The following is a 22,947-nucleotide window of genomic DNA, read 5'->3' as shown; positions in this document are numbered from 1 at the left end:
TAATTACTGTTGTGTCTAGTTAATATGCAGTGTAAAGTCACCCTTCACCTTTTGTTTCTATTTCTGTATTAAATTATTTTTCATTCCAGGGGCACTGGGGCTCCTTGGGTGGAATTGTAAATGTTTTTGTCACTTGATCTCCAATAGCATGTGATAAAGCAGTTACCTTTGTCCTAGTCAATAGTCATGCTGGTTGTCTGAAATTTAAGTATCTAAATTATGTACAGATTAGTATTAGAATGAGAAACTAAAGTTTGAGAGACACACAAAAAAAATCTGATTTCTTTCATTCTTCCTTTAGTAAAATGCATTTGTATTTTTCTTCTGCAGCCTACAGTACAAAATTTCAAACAGATGTGATTCAGGCTTGTGGTGATAGGGTTACTGTACTGGAAATCAGTCATGTTGACTGGCAGGAGCAAGGGCACATGTCAGTGGAAAAAACATTTTGTTTTACTCATGGCTGATTTGCACTGCTCAAGTAACTGCTCTTAAGATACTAGTATCAATAGAAATGTAGCTACCAGAATTTAATTCAAAAACATTGAATAAAGATCTGATTTAAAATGAAACATTTGCGTGTTTGTGTTGACTTACGTGAGAGAGACAGCTGAAATGAGAATGCTGTATCTGAAAAGGCCTTTTTCATTTTACTGAAGTTTTTTTCCCTTTCAAATAAAATGCTCTGCTTTGTGACTCACACATGCAAAAGTTCAGCTGGTCAATTTTTCCCATTTTGTGATTGAAACTTGAAAGAAACCTACAAAGAAATACAGCAGCATACCAGATGTTCACAAAAATAGACCCTTGTTAATAATAGAGACTGCATTTGTTGAAAGAATAAGACTTGGATCTAAGAATCTTTTCTTATTCTTGAATGCTGAATATGTTAACAGCATGTTTTGCAACTCAGTGTTGATAAAGTTGTATCTTGGAGGGCTCTATCAGTAGGATTTGCATACATTTAAGTTTGGACTTTATAAGAAACAGGCAGTGACCCAGTTTGAGAAACCGGCATTTAAAGAAAACTTTGCAAATAAATCAACCCTGTCTGTATGTTTACTGAAGAGTTATACCAGCCAAAGGCAGAGGGGAAAGGTGCTAATTCCAACAACAGAAATCAGACCAGTAAGTTTCCCATTGATCTTTTCATGAGAACCTAGTTGTTTTGTTACCATATGATACAAATGACTGCAGTAGATAGGAGAAACAGCAGCTCTTCCATCTTTTATTTTCAGGATTTCACTAGAGTTGTATTTTTTTCTTTCAGATCCTGTGTAAATGGTGCACTGGTATGTTCTGCCACACAGTTATGGCATGGAGATAGAATATTATGGGGAAACAACCACTTTTTTAGGTAATAGTTGATGTTTATATTCCACCCACTTTACATTCAGCCTATTTATTTTCCTTTCATTGTTCCAGATTTTTTTTTTTTTTAATTAACTGAATTTCCATTTTTCCTCAGAATCAACTTACCAAAGAGAAAACGTCGAGACTGGCTGAAAGACCTTGAGAAAGAAACTTCCTTAGGAGAGCATGATCTGGATGCAGCTAGTGAAGCTTCCTCAGAACCGGACTACAACTACGAGTTTGCACAAATGGAAGTTATTATGAAGACACTGAATAGTAATGGTAAGTCAACTGCCTGATAAAAATGTTCTTTTGGATTGTCTGACAAATTCAGCCTGGAACTCAATTTCTGGGTAAAACAAGCAATACACTTATTCCAGGGGGTCTTTGGAAGATTTTCAGGATGAGATATTTTACAGAAACAATGTTAAGTGTGTGCAAATATATATATATATATGTAAAAAAAATACATGCATGTAGGTATAAATATACACACAAATTAGTAGTTGGTTTATGCCCTAACATGATTTTATCTTTACCTTTGCTTTCTTTTATAGTGCAGCTGAGTTATAACCATGTGCCTGTTATCATCCAAGTTTACTAAGTTGTTGTTTTGCAAGTTACTGTAGAAAAAAGGGGTGCACCATATATGGCTCAGTTAGTTTCATCCTGCTTTTTTATCAAAAGTTACTGACACCATTTTAACCTTATTAAAAAAAAAAAGCATTGAAATTATGACAAACCAATAGGCAAATGCCACCTTCTTTTTCAACACTTGATCACTCTCAATATTTCATTTTCATCTTTATTAAAACAAATTGTGATGCTTTTTTTGTAATAACACAGTAAGATATAATATGGATAAAATAATGGTATGTTGTATATAAAACAATATGACTTTTTCATCATTTCCTGAAGGCAGATCATAGCTCATGTGACACAATAAAGTAAAAAGAAATGCTGAAAAACTTGGTAAACTACAAATTGAATGCTTTGTACAGGTGTTTTAATACACAGAATCAGAGAGGCAAATACCTTGGGGTTTGGTCCTTGACCAAGAAGACACAGCAGATGGTGTTTCATTGCTTTCTGTTCTCCTTTCTTCATACCTTCACAGTATTTCCATTGTTTGCTGTGGTTTGCCTGTTGAAATGCAGCATTTACTTTTTATTTCATCTCTTATTCTTTGGCTTTGTCTGTTTTGCCATTGAGTACAGCATGATGGTTTCACGTGTTCAATGCAGCAATACTTTGCAGGATTTTTACAGTTTAGTTTTTAATGAGATTTCTTGTGTGAGTGTCAGGTTACTTAAATTGATATGAAATTGCTGTTTGATAACAGAAATATTCTCATTATGGTTCACTCATACCAGGAGATGAATTTCAGATGAATCTGCCATCCTGGTGGTCTTCAGTGTTGTCATCCCTTGTGAAGATTCTGTTGCCCGTTTTAAGGCCTCAAACCATCCCATATCTGTGTCAAAACTGGGACAAAGGTTTTGAACTCAATTGGCTTGTGCATGAGGCTGCTGGAAAAGTCTGAAAGGAGCAATTGATGCTTGATCTGCTTGTTACTAACTGGAGATTTTACTGAAGTGTATGAGTCTATAATGAGTCAGTGTTCTTTGAACAGGGGGTCACATTTTTTGGTTTTCATGTGCTGTTACGCAGGTGATTGAAACGATTCTTCACAACATTCCAAGTGTCTTTACATTTTAGTTCAGTAAGCTTTTCTGATTGTGATCCAGGCCAGTATTTGTTTTGGTTGGTTGCTTTCTGCATCCTGGTGAAGAACAGTTCAGACCTTACTGTCCCTTAAAGCTCTTTCTTCCCTACTGCAGAGCAAATGTTTGCAGTCACACACGTCACACTGTTTCCGAAGGGTCATATCCCAATTTCTGCTGCTTCTGCTCACTCCCACGCAGGTGTTGCTTAACTAAATTGGAGAAGTTAGTGATAATAAAATGCTGACAAAACAGCATTGACTGTGAGGATCATAGCCTGGTCTTTTGATTTGAAATTAGATAAACAGAACCTAGCAGCACTTGCTTAATGGTATAGCTAAAGTACCTTCTTTCTGACAGGCTTCCAGTTTGTTGTGTAAGAAGTAATGCAGCTTTGTTACAGTACCATTTATTTATTCTTCCTTAAAATGAAAAATAAATATAGGTAAAGAAGAAGAAATAACTAAATGACTGAAGACTGTTGATTCTATTATACATATCCTCTGAAGAAGTCCTAAGAAGGGAATGAAGAGGTATTTTAAAATTTTGATTAGATAAGTATTTTATAGTCTTGTATAGATACGGCCCAAAGCAAGAAGGTTTGGTTTGCCTTTGTTTTGGATTCCCCCCTCCCCCTGGATTTGTTTGAGAATTATAATCCTCTTTAAATAAATATCCTGGCTTCTCCAGGGTGCAAACACATTTGTTTTTATGGCATGTAACCAGCACAACAGTGTCACAGACTCCATCTGGCTCCAAAAAACCTCTGAGGAAAATGTGTAGCATTGAAAATGGCTGTAAAGAAAACTTTCCTTCCTTCAGCATGTTAACTTTCTTTGTGGGATTCTGTCAGATCAGCTTTGAACTGCAAATTTGTGATGCTGGTCAAGCACAGAATGCATCGAAGAAGTTTACTTTATTCTTGTATACTGTGCAGTGGTTAACTAAACAATGTGATTAGGTTAGGCAGCTTCTCATTTTAGCCAACAAGACTGTTAGAGCTCAGGGAGAGGATTTTCATAAAACGTAGCAAAGCAGCCTGTGTCATAACCCTTTTCTAGCTTGCTTAGACGAATATACTTGCAATCTTAGGGAATTTATTCAGCATCAGTGTGACTGGATTAACAGATTCCAGATGTGAATTAAGTGACATTGTAGCAAGGTACTAAATGCTGCTCATCCTATGAAGAAAATCCATCTTTATGTTCAAGTGTTAGTAGTTTATGATTTTGCAGGGGATTAACTGCATATGAATTTTTTTTTTCAAGGTCATTGCACTCTTGTCACATAAATATGTAAAGGACTGGGACTTGGAACTTTTAATGCCGTATGGAATTTGCTGTGTATTTGGCAGGCACTGGGTAGAACCTTCCTTGATTTATTTGATTTTGCATAAGGAATCCAAAATTGTAGAGCATGGTGTTTTAATTTAATTTAAACACTGTTGTTGTTCTCCTGAATTGTAAAAAAAAATTGACTATTTCTTCTAATTCTACCTAGACAGTTTATAACTAACACAATATTTTTCATTTTCCCTGTGACAGACTTAGGGTTTTAAACTCTTTCAAAAGCTAAATTTAAAACTGAATTCACCTTTTGCATTACAAGACAAGCACAACCCACCTTTTTTTTTTTTTTTTCTCCCCAATCAGTACAGGATTATGTTACAATTGGAAAGTTTTATACTAAGTTCTTGCATCTTGTTCCAAATATTTATTATGGTGTAATTTGATCCTATGGTTGTTGTGATCCTGTAAATCTAGTTGGCTGAATAGATCACTTTCGTTAAAGAAATCTGCTTCTTGAACTCATAGCTGTTCTTTGAGCAGTTTAGGAAAGTATCATCATAATGAGTCAGCCTTAGATTAATTTCCTGTGTTTGCAAACACAATGGAGGGATTTTAATTTCTTCCATGTCTCTTCTCTCTCATCTGCGTAATACCTGATTTTCTCAGACATTTTTATAAGTAACTAAAATTGGTTTGGGGAATTATGCAGCAAAGCCCATGTATTTTAAGGTAGTTCTGGTATTATCTGGAGGAGTTAGGAGGATAATGATGGTGTAGATGAACATTAATAACTTGGTTTGTAGTCCAGAATTTTAGAACTTGGTTCAGTCAGGGGTTTTTATTGCACTGTCGGTTTAAAAGCTAATAATAGCTAACTTCTTTCTTAGAATGTCATGTACTAAAAGGTAATATTTCTAGTTATTTTAAGGCACTTTTATGCATCACTAGTTTGCTATTTGGTTGCTATTTATAGTGACTGATTTTTTATCTTTGTGCTTTATAATTACCGTTATGGTGGTATTTATGATGCCTTTGTGTGAAACCAGTGATTTCTTCCATAACTAAGGCCAGGACCGCAGAAGCAACTTGCAGAAGTGTTTGCAAAAAGCAAAGGGAAGATGGTTTATAACTAAATCACACAGATGTGTTTTTTGGTTTTGTGGGGGTTTTTTTTGAGTGGCACACCTCTAGTTCCAAAATGGGACAGTGTAATTAAATCTAGGTTTATTTTTCTCCCTCTTTTGCAACAGGCTGGCATTCTTAAAAGTTGCAGCAACTCTTTTTACTTTTCTTTTTTGTTGTTGTTTGTTTTTTTTTAATATTGAAATGGAAGAGGTATCACCATCAGTTATTTTAAAGCTGAAGTTTTTTGCATTTGAAAATCCTGGCATGTCTTAGAGGTGCAGTATTCCTTCCCGTGACGGTCCACCACTCCAGCTTTGGAACTTCTCTCCCTTCCCCTTCTGGTGTACAGAAGCAGCAGTCTGTTGGGTGGTGTCCTGTCACTCAGTTGTCTAGGCTGGTCCCCTTGCAATCCACTTTTTTTGCTGTATTTGGGCTTTCAGAGATGTGTGCACGAGCCAGGTGTATATACTGATGGTACAGAGAGCTTACTCCATTAAATGGCTCTTCAGAGGCACAGGCTGGCATTGGACCTAACCCCGGGAACAGACAGAGTAGTGTGTCAGTAATTTGAATGCACTCCAGATGTATCCCTGGCTGATTGACACAAGCAGTCTTGGCAGGATAGAATATCCAAACGGATATTTGTTCTGTCTTGATACCGACATGAAATGTGATTTGTAATGCTAAATGCCGAAGGCCCCCCCCAATCCACCTCAGTGCTGTGCAGCACATTAGTGATGTGTGACCAGTCAGACCATTTGTTTGTCTGGGTTTTCATCTGCAGCTCTCCAACATGTTTCATTCTCGGCCGAAATAGAGAAAGTACACTGCCTTTTACTTCCTTAAGTCATTTCCCCCTCTGGTTAACATCATCTTCCCTTGTGTTTTGCTTTGTTTGCTTATTAATTTGTTTCCCTTTCCATCCATTTTTTTTTTTCCTACTGGGATTCTGGAATATATTATAACTACACAGCACTAAAATGTGCAATAGACAAAGGTCTTAACCAGCATTCTAGCCCTTTGCATGCCATTTGATTTTTTTTTTAAATTTTAGTTTGGACTTGTCTATTTAATGCAATATTTAATAACTTGGCTTTTGTTTTGTCTGTGTTTGCAGACTCTGGGGTATGTTGATTGCCGTTACCAACTAAATAATGGGTGTCCTGTAATGCTGAAATGGCATTGTCTCATGTTTTCTGGGGGGTTTTCTCTCTTTTTTTTCCCCTTCCCTTCTTTTTAGACCCGGTACAAAATGTGGTCCAGATCTTGGAGAAGCAGTACTTGGAGGAGAAGCGGAGCGCTCTGGAGGAGCAGCGGGTGATGTACGAGCGTGAGCTGGAGCTGCTGCGGCAGCAGCTCTCCCCAGAGAGGCAGCACCAGCACGGCAGCGACAGGCTCTCCTACACTGCTCAGGCTGCACAGCAGAAAGTGAGCCTCTGGACAGAGGAGAGGTGAGAACACTGGAGTTAAACCAAACAAATTAGTACCAACTACAGAGGGTGAGAGATGGGGCTTGAATCCAAAATCAGTAACACTTTTTGTGGAGCTGATGTGCAGAAGATCTGCGCTTCCACCAAAGCATTAGCATTTTGTTTAGGGCTGAGTTCTGATGTTTAGCGTGTGCGAGATTTAGCTCACAAAAAACATAAGAATTTAGCTTTTTTTTGAGTAGTATTTTAGGTCGGTTTTCTGTGGGGTTTTTCGGTTTTTGATTTTTTTTTTAGCTTGAAAATTGCTTATGAGATGTTTGGTTTAGCAATTATTGTTTTAGTTTGTGTAAGAAAGGAGAGAACAGTGCAGAACAGTAAATTTGTCAACTAATTCTAAGGAGACTAGTAAGGATTATTTTGTTTTGCAAGCATACAATGAGAGCAGTAATATTTTGCAATCAAAAAACTATAAAAAATACAGTGAATGAGGATCCATATATGTTGTATGTGTGTGTTTCTAAGTGTAAGCCCAGCTTTAAAAGAGAATTGCTCTGGTTGAGCTCCTTAGGAAGTTTAAGGCTTGCCATGAGGTGGATTGGCCTCTTTGCAAACGAATAGCAGGCACCTGAATGCAGCCTTGGTAAAAGACCCTCATAAGGTTGTGGGGACAGTTAAAATGCAGTCTAGGAAGATGTGAACAGAGTGTTTACATTTTAACAATGGAAGAAGCTTGCTCTTGGTGTCATTGAGGAGAGAAGGATGCCAGCTCCATGGAGAGAAGTTCAAGGGGCAGCAACCGAGATGATTTAAGTTTTCTGAATACCAGTGAATATTCTGTCATGGGGCTAATTCAGCAGGAAGAATGCCTAGATGTTCTAACAGGTTTCTTGTAAATTTATTTCATCTGTTTCCTTATTCATGCAGTGTTTTTTTCTATATGTAATGAGTTTGAGTGCTCTTTTTAATGTAATTATTCTTGCTTTATTCCTCACCATTAAAAAACAAAATCCATTTACAAGAGGGATCTAAATCAAGATAGTCAAGATTGTCTTGCAGCTTTCAATTGTTAGAAATAGAACAGAACAGATCTCGGTTTAGTTTTTGTGCAAGATTTTGTTTTGTAATTCTGCCCAGTTTAGCTTGGGAAAAAACCCCTAAACAAATAGCTAACTGTTGACCAGCGATGACTAGAATGTTTTTCATGGCAAGTGTAGGGAGAATGATTCTATGATTCAACATTAATTAAAATAATTGTTTGCCCCATAAAAGCTAAAAACAGAATCATTGGGAACCGAATGTAAAATGTCACAGAGTCATGGTTAGGATTTGCACTCTTTTAGAGCTGCACAAGGAGTGCAGAGTGAGAAACGTGTTAGCTGGAGACCTTTCTATTCAGAACTGCTTTGAGCACAGCAAGGCCATCAAGGAATCATTGATAATGCACTGCAGTAGCAGAGAAGAGAACTGGCCTTACTGGCAGGGGAGGTAGTACCTCTAAAAAGATGCAGCAGAAGGGAAAATGAAGTAGCAAAAAACTTGCCTGTCCTGGAGAGGAGCTGAGAAGAGAAAATGATAATTGATTTGCTTAAAATTAACCACCATAACCATGTAATCACAAAAAAATAGAATCTGGAGTGATATCAAGGCTAAGTGTTCTGTCAGCTTTCACTTCTCAGTAATTGTTTGACGTTTCTAAGGAGGAGCTGTGCTTTGAACAAGAAGTAGTTTTTCCTCTGAATTTCATGGGTGAATGTTTTACTCTGTATAACTGCTTGAAGCCTGTACTTTGCTGCATTGTAAAAAAGAGGAGAATGGATTCTCTTTGGGGCGCTCCACGAATAGTCCGATAATGTTCTGCTGGCACTGCCATTGAATAAGCAGTTTTCTGGAAGAACTTAGCAGTTTCCTGTCCTCCAGCAGATCCTCTTAGGTATACTTTTTATTTATTTGTAGTTCTAGAAGAGGTTTTGGCTGCTAAAAAAAGGGAAAAAAAATTTAAATAAGAAACCAGAAAGAAAACCCCTTTGAGTGGTTTCTGCTGTAAAAGCATGGCAACATGTTGTTGAGAGGATGTTTACCAGCCGATTGGCCAGAGGGCAAGAAATCCTGGGAAGAATGGGAAGACTGGATGTAAAATTGTGCAAAAGCTCCAAGAGTTTGGATTGCAGGGGTTTGATTGGTGCAGTTTTAGCTGTCTCTCTGTTGCTGTTGCAAATGAAGCCTAGCTCTACTGGATTGGCCAGCAAAATTATTTTGATAGGGATCAGATGTGGGCAGATGTGGCTCTATCTGTCAGATCAGCTGGAATGCATTGCACAGAGGTTATTCCCGCTTTCTGCTGACTTTGGAAGGACAGGTGATACCTGGCCTGGTGTTAAATCCTGTTGGCATAAAGTTAACCCATTGTAACTTTGAACAAATTTTATTTGTTGGGGTGGTGGTGTACTGGAGCAGGGGTTTAGTCCAGCACATGCTGTGTCTGGCATTGGGAATCCCAGAGACTTGCAGTTGTACCTTGTACCTCGTGAGTGGCAGTTGTTTCTGCTTGTCTGGCTTCAATGATTGTTTCAGGATTTCATGTTCAATGAGAATTTGATCCCGTTAATACCCTAGTGGAGCTTGTGATACGTTTAATGCAGTAAGAATTAAGAAATCCCATCTGAACTTTTTTTTTTTTTTTTTTTTTTTTATGCTTAACTTTCTGGAAGGGTTCTGGCACATCTGTGTCCAAAAGAACACAACTGTTATAAGAACTGCCCATAATAATAGGTTGTTACTTGTAAGTTTCCCTTACAGTCTTAAACCATTCCTTTCTCAAGAATCTAGCTATGTTTGGTGTGGGAGCTTCCCAAAAAGCTTTCCAGATGCTGGTGTCCCAGACTGAGGAAGTGACTGGCTGTAGCTGGATCCACTGGCTCTTACAGCACTTACATACAGATAAAAGCTGACTTTGTTTCCCAAGTTAGGCAGTTGTCTTACAGTGGCTGTAGGTGTAGTGCACTCTCAGTATCAAATACTTTCTTGTGATCAATTTTGACTACCTTAATTTGCCGTGTGAATCCAGAATTTTAGCTGTCTGTGGAATGTGTCACTTGCATGAGCTGGAATTGCTTATTTAATTTTGATAGCCTGGATAACTGAAACAAGAGGCAGAGGGAAAGGAATTTTCCATCTAATGCTGGGAGGAGATGTGGAGGAAGTTACTAAAAATCCACTGATAGTAGCAGCTATTTAAGACCCAATAAAACCCACCTCTATTGGAAACCTAGGCTGGGGAGCGGAGAGAGACAAAGCTGCATATTTTAGCATGTTGAAGGCGCTAAAATTTAGGGCTGTTTGCTAACACTGCTGGTTGTTTACCACTTTGGTTGAATCAGGGGACTGTCAGAGTGCAGTTTGAATTAGGAATTCCTTGGGATTTTTTGGCAAAAAATAACCACTCAAGTAGAAGTCTATTGGTGACTGAGGGGCATGTTAGCAGCAGACACTTCATAGGAAGGCCCTTGTTCCTCCTACAGTAGTGTATAATTTAAGGTGTTTCGTAGAAGTGAGAAGTGTATGTGCCCAACATGTACCGTATTTCAGTAGGATTTTGCATAAAAAGGCTAAAAAAAGTCATACAGGGGAGAGCTGGGGACTGAAATATCCAAAGCTGGATCTTGAGTTTTATAAAGGTGATGAGACAGTAAGTGCTGTTGAGATTAAAAGAAAGGCAGAATGAACGTTGCTCAGGGGATAATCATGATCATTTTAAAAGGTAATTTAAAGATGAGAATCCCAGGTGAGGACATATCTTAGTACACAGGTGTATGTATAGTATGTGTCATAGCAGGTTTGCCAGGTGTTGCATTAGAGTAGATTTGCTCAGACAGGCCTGAGAAACCTCTTTGGAGTTTGTCCAAAAACTGAGTGCACAGGCTTTAACCTGTGCTCATTCATCTGTTACTTAATAGATACCTTGGGTAAATAGGATTTAAGATTTTTTTTTTTATTTATATTTTTTTAATGTCTACGCTTGAGTAAGTGGGGGGAGGTCTGTGGTCACTGCAAAGCCCTGGAAATGATACAAAGCTGTGGCCTGCAGCGAATGCAGGCTCTAACATTATGGTCTGAGGAAGAGCAGGTTTTATCAAGATGAAGTCTCACATGTTGGGACTGGTAGATTCTGTGAAACAGGGCTCCAGATTAAAGACACAGACAACTGCAATTATTTCATTTCTTGAAAATTCAAAATGTCCTCAGGGCTTTAAACAAATCATCACTGTACCAGCTCCCATATTACTGTGACCTTTTATTTGGGCATCACTGTACTAGACGTGCCTCAACAATAATTTGTTTAGTAAGTGATCTCTGCTTTCCCTCAATAAAACTGAGTGTTTTGTGTTCAGTGACACAATGATACTCAGCCTTTCCTCTTAAACTTGTTTCAGAAAAGGCTTTGTTAGCACCTCTATTTGCAGCTTTCCAATAATAGAAATAGGTTTCTGTGTATTTTTCATGTTACCTACTGCACCACAGGGATGAATTGTTTCGACAGAGCCTGGCTAAACTTCGAGAGCAAATAGTAAAGGCAAATACTCTGGTGAGAGAAGCAAACTTCTTAGCAGAAGAAATGAGTAAGCTAACAGATTATCAAGTAACACTTCAGATCCCTGCTGAAAACCTCAGTGCCAACAAAAAGGTAATGATAACAAAGAATGCTGCAAAACGTAGCTTTGCAGCTAAACTTTGTAGACATATGTAGCACTCATCCAGCTTGAGCCAATAAAGTGTTACTTTTGTTAGATTATGCACTGACGAAATAGAAGTATTGATTAATGTGCTGAAAGTGAGTAATTGGGTAAAAATGGCAAAAGAAGGTTGAGTATGGCTCTTGCTGTTTTCAAGTGGGTGATCACTGTATGTGCATGCAGATTATGAATAGACATTTCGGTCCTGTTGCTGCAGAACCTTCATTTTAGTTATGACTGCAGAAATTAATGGGGTTTGTTACAGTTTCCTACAATTTTGTGTCTTAAAGGTTTTTACACTGCTGCTGTAAATATAGGGGCAATTAGGATAACATGCTTGTCCTAAGGGCTTTGATTGAGTGTATTCATGCTCCTGTGGGAATGGTCATGGTTTGAGAAGGATAAAGAGATCTGGATCCTTGGAGATGTGTCTAGGCCACGCTGTGTCTGAGGACAGAAGTAGCATGACCGGCACGCAGAGAGAAACTTTGTGTTCTGTATTTTATTCCTTTCTAGGAATGCAATTTGAGTGAAGAGTTAAACTGCTTACATACACCTTTCCTGCACTGATTGTTTTTTCTTCTGATTTAGAGGGGTGCAATAGTAAGCGAGCCTGCAATTCAAGTGAGAAGAAAAGGGAAAGGTACTCAAGTGTGGACTATTGAGAAACTAGAGAACAAGTTGATTGACATGAGAGACCTCTATCAAGAATGGAAGGAGAAAATTCCCGAGGTAATTTATATATTTTTAAAATGGATCAAAGATTGAGTTTGGTTTTTTTTAAACCCCTTTTAATATTTTATAGAGAGCAAGTGCAATGACTTTGTGTATGAAAGGTTAGGGTACTATGTTTTATTTTTAAAAACAAAAACAAACAAACCAAAACCCAGAACAAAACCAGTATGACTAATAGTAAATATTCAAAATGCCCATGCATAAAAAAACCACAGGTATGTCCTATCTCACTTGTGTAAGTGTGCTGAGGTCAGTTATAATTGTGCTGGGTAGTGACTCACAATGTGCTAAGAGCATGCGTTTACCTGGCATGCAGATGACCACCCACTCTGAATGGAAGCAGCAAGCTGCATTAGAAGTAAAATTATTACACTGCAGTCAGTGTCAAAGCTAACAAGGATGCTGCTTAGATACACTCAAGGTGCAGAACATAATAGTGGGATAAAATTGGATTTTAAACTAGGAAATATTCTTTGATTTCATTTGCATATTGCTCAGCCTTAAAGCAGGGAAGAAATCAATTGAACATACTTAGTCTACATCAGTATTTCCATCAAAACCAAGTGATGTTTTGTGAGAATTTAAGTAGCACATTAGCCTTCGCAAATAAGCATGAGATTTAGCAAAAACTTGTTTTTTATGGGAAAGAGATGTAATATTTGGTATTCCAGAAGACATCATCTAAGCATCCAGGCAGAAGGGCATAGGAAATATATCTTACTGTTTTATGGCTGTTAGGAAGCACCTAAATTACTTGTATCAAGAATCATTCTTAAATATGTTTGAACAACTCTTGTGCCTTTGTTACATGCTTTGGACGGGACAATGGGAATCTCTAAAATCATAACACAGGGGAGGTCAAGCACTTCATCTGTGCCCATTGAAGACAACGATGATTTTGCTGCTGACTTTAGTAAGAACTGATAGCGCATATTTGAATACATTATGTCTGCCTGAGCCAGGATCATTCCTTCCATGACCTATGTCGTCCATAATGCATGTGTTCTATGTGCTACATAGAAACACGTAGGTCAAATGCATGTGTTGAAGACAAAAGAGGAGAAGAAGGGAAGGAACTAACAGATTCACTGAGGAGTGCATATCGTGCTAGGAATCTGCATGAATTCTTTGTGGCTGTATGGGGAATGCTGCAGGTGTGATCTCAGCTCTCTGGGAGTTGTAAGAACACTTTGTTGGCTTTAGTAGGAGTCATCCTTGCACCTTCCCTTTGCCCTTGTAGTGGTAGCCAGCAGCCAGACCAGCACGACCTGAGGGTGGCTTGACCTCTTGTTTAAGAAGTGTAAACAGAGCAGAAAAGGTGAAACATCTTGAAATCAATGGCTACTTTAGTTGCTCATGATAAAGTCTGCTTTGCCTTGACATTGCTAAAATATGCAGGTCATCATATTATTGTATCCCTTAGTAAAGAAAGGATTGTATAATGTTTTATCTCAAAGATTTAATTTCAAATCTGTGATGTGATTCTAGTCTCTTTCTGCCTGTGTAGCAGGAAGGAACAAAGATGGGTGATGAAGTAATTTTTGTGCCATGATCTTTTAACGCTATGATGTTATTTGATCTCCTGTTCCCATGCTGGTGGTTTTGTGACATCTCTTTCATCATCTCTAAAACAGATAAGGAAGCTGATTAGCAAGAGAGGTGATCCTTTCTACGAAGCGCAGGAGAACCACAACTTGATCGGCGTGGCCAACGTGTTTCTGGAGTGCCTTTTCTACGACGTGAAGCTGCAGTACGCCGTGCCCATCATCAGCCAGCAGGGCGAGGTAGGGCCGGGCTGGGCACGCTGAGAGCTCCTGCGGGACTCCTTGTGCTCCCTGTGCACCAGGGGTTTAGCGAGCAAATGGTGCCTGCTGCTGCCTTGTTCCCCAGTGAGGAAGAGTTTTTCAAGTGGCCTTATGTTCTCTGTGTAATTGCCCTCAGGTGGCAGGGCGGCTGCACGTTGAAGTGATGCGTGTCACCGGGTCTGTCCCAGAGCGTGTGGTAGAAGGAGATGACTCGTCTGAGAACTCCAGTGAGAGTGGGAGTCTGGAAGTCACGGATAACAATGGAGAAATAATTCACAGAGCAAAAAAGCTCTCCTGCAGGGTGAGTGAGCACGCCTGATGAAGTTTATAGTTTCAGGCCTCTGTAACTAAGTAGTCAGTCTGATGTAAAATACTAGGCTGTGTAGACTATTGCTTGCTGAAAAGTCTCTGAAAGGACTTCTCTTGTTCCAGCTCAGGGTAGGTCACTCAGTGGTTGCCAGCAGCTGATTTAGTTTGTGTCGGTTTCTAGTAGATGTACATCTGCACCATAAATACTGGTGTTACAAGGGCTAGCCTTTACAGACACAGAAGGGGAAACAGTTTTGCCCTCTATCTCTCTTGTAGTTTGGTCTTCTAATGTAGTATCTCTGGGTAGTGTATGGATTTAATTTCTTCTGTGATAAAGCATTTCATTCTCCACTCAATCTTATCAGCTTCCTCAAACAAAACATGTGCATGGGTGAGGCCCTTACATCTCTGTTTCTATATATGCAAAATCAGATTTCCTAAATGGGAACATACTAACTGTCCTTTAAATCTTCTTGGCTGTTGGTTTTCAATTTGCAGTTGAAGATGAAACAGTCATATTCATGACAACATTGGTTTTGTCTCCTCAGGTAAAAATAAAAGAGGCAACAGGACTGCCACCTAACCTATCCAACTTTGTCTTTTGTCAATACACATTTTGGGATCAATGCGAGTCAACAGTAGCAGCACCAGTGGTAGATCCAGATGTGCCTTCACCTCAGAGCAAAGATGCTCATTTTACGGTGACCTTCTCTCACTGTAAGGTAAATATTTTATTACAAAATAGTATTACCAGGAGGGTCATACATTTGAGAGAAACTGTTTAGAGTATGAGCCTTGTTTCCCTGGGGGGAAGAAGAAGGAGGGAGCCAAGTCATGTAACTAATGACTTTTTAACTATACTTAAGAATGCCGTATTTCACTTCATCACTGTTGCCCTGATTTTCAGCCTTCTGATTGTTTGCATTTTTGTAGTGGAGTTTCTCACAGATTGTAACATAAACAAAGTGATTGTTTTCACATTCGTCTCTGGAGGAGGGACAATTGATGGACTTTTAGTTTGACAAGTGGGGTCGGAGAGGTAGTAACCTCATTCTCCAATCCCCGGTCATTGTCCAGAATCTAGCGCTCTCCTTTTGCTCTGATAACATGACTGCGTGAGTGTCTTTCTTTTCGTGTCCGTCTAGCGACACATCACTTTGTCAAAATGTAGTGAAAGAGAAAGATCTTTTGATTAGTGATGTTTTAAATTCAGATGTTATCTTCAACATGTCGAGAAAGCTATCATTTATATAATGACACCTGATTATATACTTGTTTGGTAAGCTCAGTAGCTTAAAAGAGATCCCTGGAGCTGAGACACCACTCTTAGGGAAATTTTCAAGGTATGAAATGTGGTATGCAGGAGCATGAATTGCTGAGATGATGATGTTTTACAACTTTCATGTCCAGAGTCGAGCTGTGTGATGCAAACTGCATGGTTTTATCAGGCAGGAGGTTAGTTGTTTGGTGTGTCCTTACAATCAAGTTGAGGAGATACAATTATTTAATATGGTTGAATGTGATTTGTTTTTCTCATTGCCAGGACTATGTGGTGAATGTCACCGAGGAGTTTTTGGAGTTCATTTCAGAAGGAGCTCTTGCTATTGAGGTGTGGGGTCACAGGTGTACTGGCAATGGCAGCTCTGTTTGGGAAGTTGATTCTCTTCATGCAAAAACTAGGACGCTGAGAGACAGGTATAAATAAATTACAAATTAATGCTTCCATCACGTTTATAAAAGTATTTTAATTCCTGTGGTGCCCAAAATACTTTGAGGCAACCATGAGTTGTTATGGGGATGTCTTTTTAGGTGGAATGAAGTAACTCGAAGAATAGAAATGTGGATTTCCATACAAGAATTGAATGAGATGGGTGAATACACTGCAGTTGAACTCCATCAGGCAAAAGATGTAAACACAGGGGGAATTTTCCAGCTTAGGCAGGTACATATCTTTTCCTTGTCATCTTATTCATACTTAAATTGATTTTTTTGAATTTCATTCTTAGTTTCTTTCTCCCTCTCAATTTCCTCTTTAGGGTCATTCACGCAGAGTTCAGGTGACAGTGAAACCCGTGCAGCACTCGGGAACGTTGCCTCTCATGGTAGAAGCAATTCTTTCAGTCTCTGTAGGTGGGGTGACTGCCAGATCAACCAAACTGCAAAGGGGTTTGGACAGCTACCAGGTAAGGCAGTTAATTTCTCAGTTTGGTGTGGTCCTGCTGTTTTAGACCCAGCCCAACATAATTCCAAAAGGGACCTTAGCACACTGGTATGTGATTTGCACACTGGTATATGAACAGTTTTACATGTGTTTGAGGTTAACACATGGAACTTGACCCTGTGGTGCTAAACCTGCTTCTTTTTTATTTGCTTATAGCTCAATGTATGAATGATAAAGTACCGAGTGTGGTAGAACAGAAGGAATATGGAAATTGTTCCTACCTTTGTGTGTCGAGATAATTAATACTAGATTCCTAGTGCTATTAGTTTCCCTCTCTTCCAGGGATGATGAAAGTTGAGGAGGGGAAAAGGAAAAAAAGAGAAGAAATTTAGTAGAGAAAATGTAGTGAGATACTATTTAGCTTTTTGAAAAGCACCAAGTTGTTGCTTGATAAGAATCAAAAACAGTCATTACTGAATTGTGAAAGGGCTATTCCACATGGCCAAGGAGGTCCTTAAGAAGCATAAATTATTTCAACTGATACTGGACAAATTCACATTGGAAATAAAGCATGATTTTAACAGTGATGGCAAAGAACAAGTGGAATGGGCCACCCAGGGAAGCAAGGTGCCTTTTGTCAAAAGGTTTGCGTTCAGTTCCACAAATAATTGTAACCTTGGATTTAGATGAAACTGTAGAACTTGAGATTGGTGATCTGCTTGCTCAGTCATTTTTCTGGTACTGGAGTTTGGCGGGGCTGGGGGGAGGGGTGTGTTTAATTAATTTATTTTTTTAATAAACTTATTCACTAATACTCAAATCATGGCTGACCTGCTACAGTTTAATGAAAAAAAGTCTTTCTACCTATTAATAAGACTAGTTACTTGAGTGTAGTGTACTGATTTTAACATTTTACAAGGTTGTGGCAGAAGTGTTGGTATTCATGTTTTGGGTTATTTCTGTGAATTTCTATTGAGTGAAATGCATGGGTTTTTGTGTTTTACAAAATGTATTTTCTCCTACCAGAAGGAGGAGGATGATGGTGGTGATATGGATAGTTACCAGGTATTGCTGCTGTTGCTGTCAATCCTGCGGCATGGGGCACAGCTAATGCTAATGGCCAGCAACTCTCAAATGAACAAGCAAAAGCGGCTTTGAAATACACATATGCTGTGTGTTTTAGAGGCTACCTGGGCTATAAAACACTGCTATTTCAGTTTACCTTGTGACTTTATACTCCTACAGTGTCCTCTCTTCTCTGGTACTCTGCAGTCAGCTCTCCTAACTGGCTACATGAATTGCTATGGGAATAAAAGCTTTGAAACTTTATTTTAGATTGAAAGCAGTTTCCGATGAATATCACAGGGAAAAGAACCAGCAGCTGCAGGCATCTTTTCCAGGCAAATTATGCAGCATAGGATATTTTGTTTGTTTTCTAAAGAAAATATCTTAAACTTTTATGTTGTGCAGTTTTCTGAAATGCTTGAGTGAGGGTGGAGGATGTGAATGGAGAGTAGATACAGAAGCTTCAGTGAAGCCATTTTCTTTTATCTGCACAAAACCCAACCTTGACCCTGTTTTTCTGTGTGATAAGTCACAATTTAGACAGTGTAATAGAAGACTCATTTTAAAAGGTGCCAAAGAGCAGAAGAGGAAATTCCCCCCCAAAGTAAAATAAATTTCAGTTTCCACATAGAAGACTTTTTTTCTAATAGGCAGTCATACAGAAGTAAAACCAGTTAGCTGACAATGCTGACATCCCTTAAGATGATGTGTTAAATTTCCTAGCAATCTCGAAAATATAATTTAAGGTACTAACTTCTTGCGGGCTGTTTATGCGCTTCCTGACATATCACAGAGAAGAACCAACCAGATTTTCTGTGATACCACAAAGCATGATTGCATGATGGGTTTTGTTTGCATGAGAAATCTTTTAATTGCACTGATAGCAGCTGCTAGCAATGGAATTTTGTGCAGGTTTGAGGGCATACTGACCTGTCTAATCTTCAGGAGAACTTATGATCAACTGATGATACTAGGTTTTCCTCTTCCATATGCTAGTCAAAAGTTTGATTGCCGCTTCTGTGAGTGATTAGCCCATGGTATGTAATCTGTTCAGCAGCAGAGGCAGTCACATTTTCTTTTCTCCTGTTGAAATCTGAGACTTAAAAGCAAATAAACTTCCTTTCATGGGTGATGAGGTGCTTAATTAGTGTGCATGTCATTCGGGGGGAAAAAAGTTTTCTGCATCATGCAAGCCATTTTATATAAATTCTGATTAAACTGCCACAAAATTCACTGTCCTTTATTCTTACCCACGTAGTGTAGTGACTTTCTTCTCTATTTCCATGTTAGGAAGAAGATTTGAACTGTGTACGAGAAAGGTGGTCTGATGCATTAATAAAACGCAGAGAATACTTAGATGAGCAGATCCAAAAGATCAGCAACAAACAAGGTTTGCAGCTTGAGGTCTCTATTTTAAGTACTTTATGCCCTCTACCACAAAAAGTGTGTCTCATCTGTTATCCTAATCTCTTCCACTGCAGAAAAATCGGAGGGTGATATAGAACGAGAGGCCCGGCTGGTGGAGCAGTGGGTAGGGCTGACGGAAGAGAGGAATGCAGTGTTTGTGCCAGCACCAGGCAGTGGAATTCCCGGTGCCCCTGCAAATTGGTATGTTCAGAAAAGCCACTGGAGTTGCCAGCTTTTTGTACATAAACTGTGCATGCTGCAAAGGTACAAATCTAAGGATGTTTTGGAGCTCCCTGTGTTCTCCTGTGATGCTACAAAATGCATTCAGCTGACAGAAAGTTTAGAAGGTCAGGTGCTGTTCTGAATGTAAGAAAGATTTGCTAAGCTAAGCTATTACATAAAGTAGCTTTGAAATAGCCTTTGAGGCTTGAAAATCACCTTTGAATATAATGTAGTATTTTGCAACTTTATACAATGGAGACAATTATCCAGTCGGTTGATTCCTTTCAGAAAAGGACTGATTGAAAGATGAATGGTAGAACATGTGATAATGACATTGATAAAGGGTGGAGAGGGAAGAAACTCTGATTTCAAAGGATGTGTTCTCTGTTTCATCTGAATTTGTAGTATATTTGTCTTTTGTTTCATTTAAATTTGTGTTTTAACTGAGATCTTTGGAGCTGACATGCAAAAACGAGGAGTGCAGCATGTCAGGTTTGGGAAAGTATGGACAAAAAATACTGCTGTGCTGTGGACATATAGCTAAAAGTGTGTTTGTTGGATATAAAGACTGCCAGTAGTTAAATACCCAGTTGTTTGGAGGGTTGCTGATCTTTATATATGAGATGACTACAAGCAGTTAACCTCATAAGGAACAGAACAGGATGTTTAAAACTGGTCCTCACAGCAACTGCCACATGCTGTGTGGTGTGAATTGAGTTTTGGCAGAGCTCTAGGTTTAGCTCTGTGTGTAGAGACGCAAAATGCTGTCTGTGCCACACAGGCATTCAGAGTAGCCATCAAAATGTTGACAGCTTTAGCCATTGGTTACAGTTAATGAGTGTTGCATGGAGATCTGTTTGCCCAAATTAGCTTAGGTATGAATTTGCCTTCTTTGTTGGCCAGCAGTTTGCTTTGTTTCAGGATTCCACCTGCAGGAATGGAAACACATATACCTGTCCTCTTCCTTGATCTGAATGGTATGTTGTAAAAGCAGATTAAGAAACTTGTGGAGGGGGAAATGGAGGGAATAAACTGTTAAATGGAAGAATGACCCTGAAAGGTATAAGAAATCAAACAGGTCCTGGAAATGATGCTGTCTGATATGGCTTGTAAAGGGTTTTTCTTCTGGTTCCATATGTTGGCATAATTAAGAACAATTATTTTAGCATAAAGATAAAAGTCAGGGAACACAGGAGTACAGTGATAGGCTGTACAACAGAAAATAGTGTAAGAAAGCAAGCTTAATTTGAGTCAAACAGCAGCTGAGGAAATCCTGTAAATGTTTTAATGTACATGCTATTAATAGCGCATGCTATTAAAGCACTGGTGGAGAATCTCCTGGTGCTTTCAGAGCTCCTTCCACTGATGTATCTGGAGAGTCTTGAACAGCTCATTTAATGAAGACTTGAGTTAGGGCTATAATGAGCTTTTTAAAGAGAATCTAAATACCCTTTGAAGGTATTTAGTTCTAAATGTGAGAAGAATATTGATATATATTCTTGACACAAATTCACAGTGTAAGTAACAAGAGACTAGAGGTAGCTCCACATTTAAAGACTGTTCAGGAAGCAAGTCTAATTATAAACCTGAACATAAAGCAGAGGAGGATCCACAGGCCATACCACATCTAGCACTGAAGAGGGCTACTACACATATTTGTATAGGCAATGCATCAATACCTGCTTTAGCTGATGCTTTTGGAAAGTGAAATACCCTCTTCCTTCATCTATGCTCACAACAAATGTTTTTATTTGGTTGGATTTTTACTATCAGTAGAGATTAGCAGACAAAAAATCAATTGATGTAGGATATTTAAACAGGTTGATTGTGTCATTACACACCTTTTGTTTGTTTGTTTGTTTGTTTAGCCAAAAGCCTAATGTAGCCAGAACCGCTATTCTCAATTTCTTTTGTATGCTGAAATCATCTTCAAAATGCTGCATAGTAATAAGATTAAGTAGGATTAAATATATTATGAAATATGGTTAGGCCTTTATTACAGTTTTGTATTACAACTTTGCCTCTATATATTCATATCCTTTGATATAACACTATTTCATTCTTTGCGCATTTGTTTCATTAGCTGATGACCTCAGTGCCAATGAACAACTTATAGGTCCCCATGCATCAGGAGTTAACTCAATACTACCAAAGGAGCATGGGAGCCCGTTCTTTTATCTGCCCATCATAAAGCACAGTGATGATGAGGTAAATTGTTAGCAAGCCTCCTTCTTGACAACTGCAGCTTGTGTTAATGCTTTCTTCTTTTATTTCCTATTTCTATGTATTGAATCATGATTATTACCTTTTTGTGTTAGAAGTACCATCTGTATCTAGTGCTGCCTTTATTTTCTGGCATATTTATTTAGAATTTAAGAGGCTATGACTTGTTAGCTCTTTTGCCTTAATTCAGAGATGACAAGACTTAGCTCTTGGCAAAGAATAATTCAACTGCCTGACTCAAAATCCCTTTTTCTGCTTTCCTCACCCCTTCCTCATTCCTCTTGCAGGCTCTTAACTCTTCAGAGAAAATGACTTGTTTTATTGTGTGCACTAGGCAAAGCTTAATACTTAAATAAAAAATCTTTCATTTGTAGTACAGAATTACTGGTTTTTAAATATATGGTTTGGGAATTTTTGGAAATTAATGGTTCTGAATCCATTTTGGTATTTCTTAACTGATTCCTTATATATTCTGCACCTACTAGGCCATTGTTTGAGATCGTTTCCAGAAAAATGAGACAGCAAAGCTGGGGAGAAGGCAGAGGAAAGGAAAAAAAAATATTCTCCAGAATGGATGCAGGGTTTTTCTGTGGGGGCTGTTATAACCTAATCCAACATAGTTGAAAGATTTTACATTGAAATTAATAGGCTTTTAATATAGTAGCAGTAGGATTTGTATTCCTTCATCCAGCCTTGCTTCTGCTTTCCTTTCTGTTTCCAGCCATGTGAAGATTTTCTTTTGAAGCAGGGTGTGCACAGTGCAGGGATTGTGGAGGTGATTGTTTTTCCCAGTATCTTAACACCTCTTTTTCGCTCCTTTAGATAAATTCCTTACTATGAAAAGGAGGTTTGACTCCACTTTGTTCCATGATGCTGATTTTTCTCTAATTAAGAGGTTGTTTTACTTCATGTTAAATCTTTGCAAATGATACATGTTGTTAGAGTAATAGAATCTTATATTTCCCTGTCTTTCCTCCACTTTATTTGTCTGCATAGGTTTCAGCTACTGCTGCCTGGGACTCTTCTGTCCATGACTCGGTGCACCTGAATAGGGTAACTCCTCAAAATGAGAGAATTTACTTAATAGTGAAGACTACAGTGCAGCTCAGTCACCCTGCTGCAATGGAACTGGTATTACGCAAAAGGATTGCAGCCAACATTTATAACAAGCAGGTAATAAGTTTATATATTCTTTTATTCCTTGTTTTGTTTCATATTCGTAATTTAGCAAATGTATTTCCTTAACTGCTTGCTTAATTTTTTAAATCTTACAAGAGAGCAATTCAAACTAGGTTTTTATAGATCGCAGTGAAGCTGTGTACTGGTAGATTTCTTTGAAGTGTCCATTTTTCAACTGATTGAACTCAGT

General features: G+C 38.5%; 1 protein-coding gene across 5 annotated transcripts in view; it reads left to right on the top strand.

Moving 5' to 3' along the window:
* Window positions 1-22,947, top strand: part of KIF13A (kinesin family member 13A) — a 103,503-nt gene that overhangs the window by 67,038 nt on the left and 13,518 nt on the right. For 2 of the 5 annotated variants that reach the window (XM_040084538.2, XM_040084519.2), the window contains exons 15-31: window positions 1,271-1,357; window positions 1,469-1,635; window positions 6,732-6,942; window positions 11,440-11,602; window positions 12,243-12,383; window positions 14,021-14,170; window positions 14,328-14,492; window positions 15,049-15,222; window positions 16,044-16,195; window positions 16,310-16,442; window positions 16,537-16,683; window positions 17,688-17,726; window positions 19,017-19,116; window positions 19,208-19,334; window positions 20,277-20,332; window positions 21,439-21,563; window positions 22,575-22,751. In XM_040084538.2, coding sequence (XP_039940472.1) covers window positions 1,271-1,357; window positions 1,469-1,635; window positions 6,732-6,942; window positions 11,440-11,602; window positions 12,243-12,383; window positions 14,021-14,170; window positions 14,328-14,492; window positions 15,049-15,222; window positions 16,044-16,195; window positions 16,310-16,442; window positions 16,537-16,683; window positions 17,688-17,726; window positions 19,017-19,116; window positions 19,208-19,334; window positions 20,277-20,332; window positions 21,439-21,563; window positions 22,575-22,751 — 2,314 coding nt within the window. Of the gene's footprint in view, window positions 1-1,270; window positions 1,358-1,468; window positions 1,636-2,726; window positions 2,850-6,731; window positions 6,943-11,439; window positions 11,603-12,242; window positions 12,384-14,020; window positions 14,171-14,327; window positions 14,493-15,048; window positions 15,223-16,043; window positions 16,196-16,309; window positions 16,443-16,536; window positions 16,684-17,687; window positions 17,727-19,016; window positions 19,117-19,207; window positions 19,335-20,276; window positions 20,333-21,438; window positions 21,564-22,574; window positions 22,752-22,947 lie in introns of all 5 variants that reach the window. The other 3 variants (XM_040084500.2, XM_040084510.2, XM_040084528.2) reach the window with 3 other exon arrangements.

This window comes from Hirundo rustica, chromosome 1, assembly GCF_015227805.2.
Source record: "Hirundo rustica isolate bHirRus1 chromosome 1, bHirRus1.pri.v3, whole genome shotgun sequence".
Lineage (NCBI taxonomy): Eukaryota > Metazoa > Chordata > Aves > Passeriformes > Hirundinidae > Hirundo > Hirundo rustica.
This window is presented reverse-complemented; position numbering and strand designations above follow the sequence as displayed.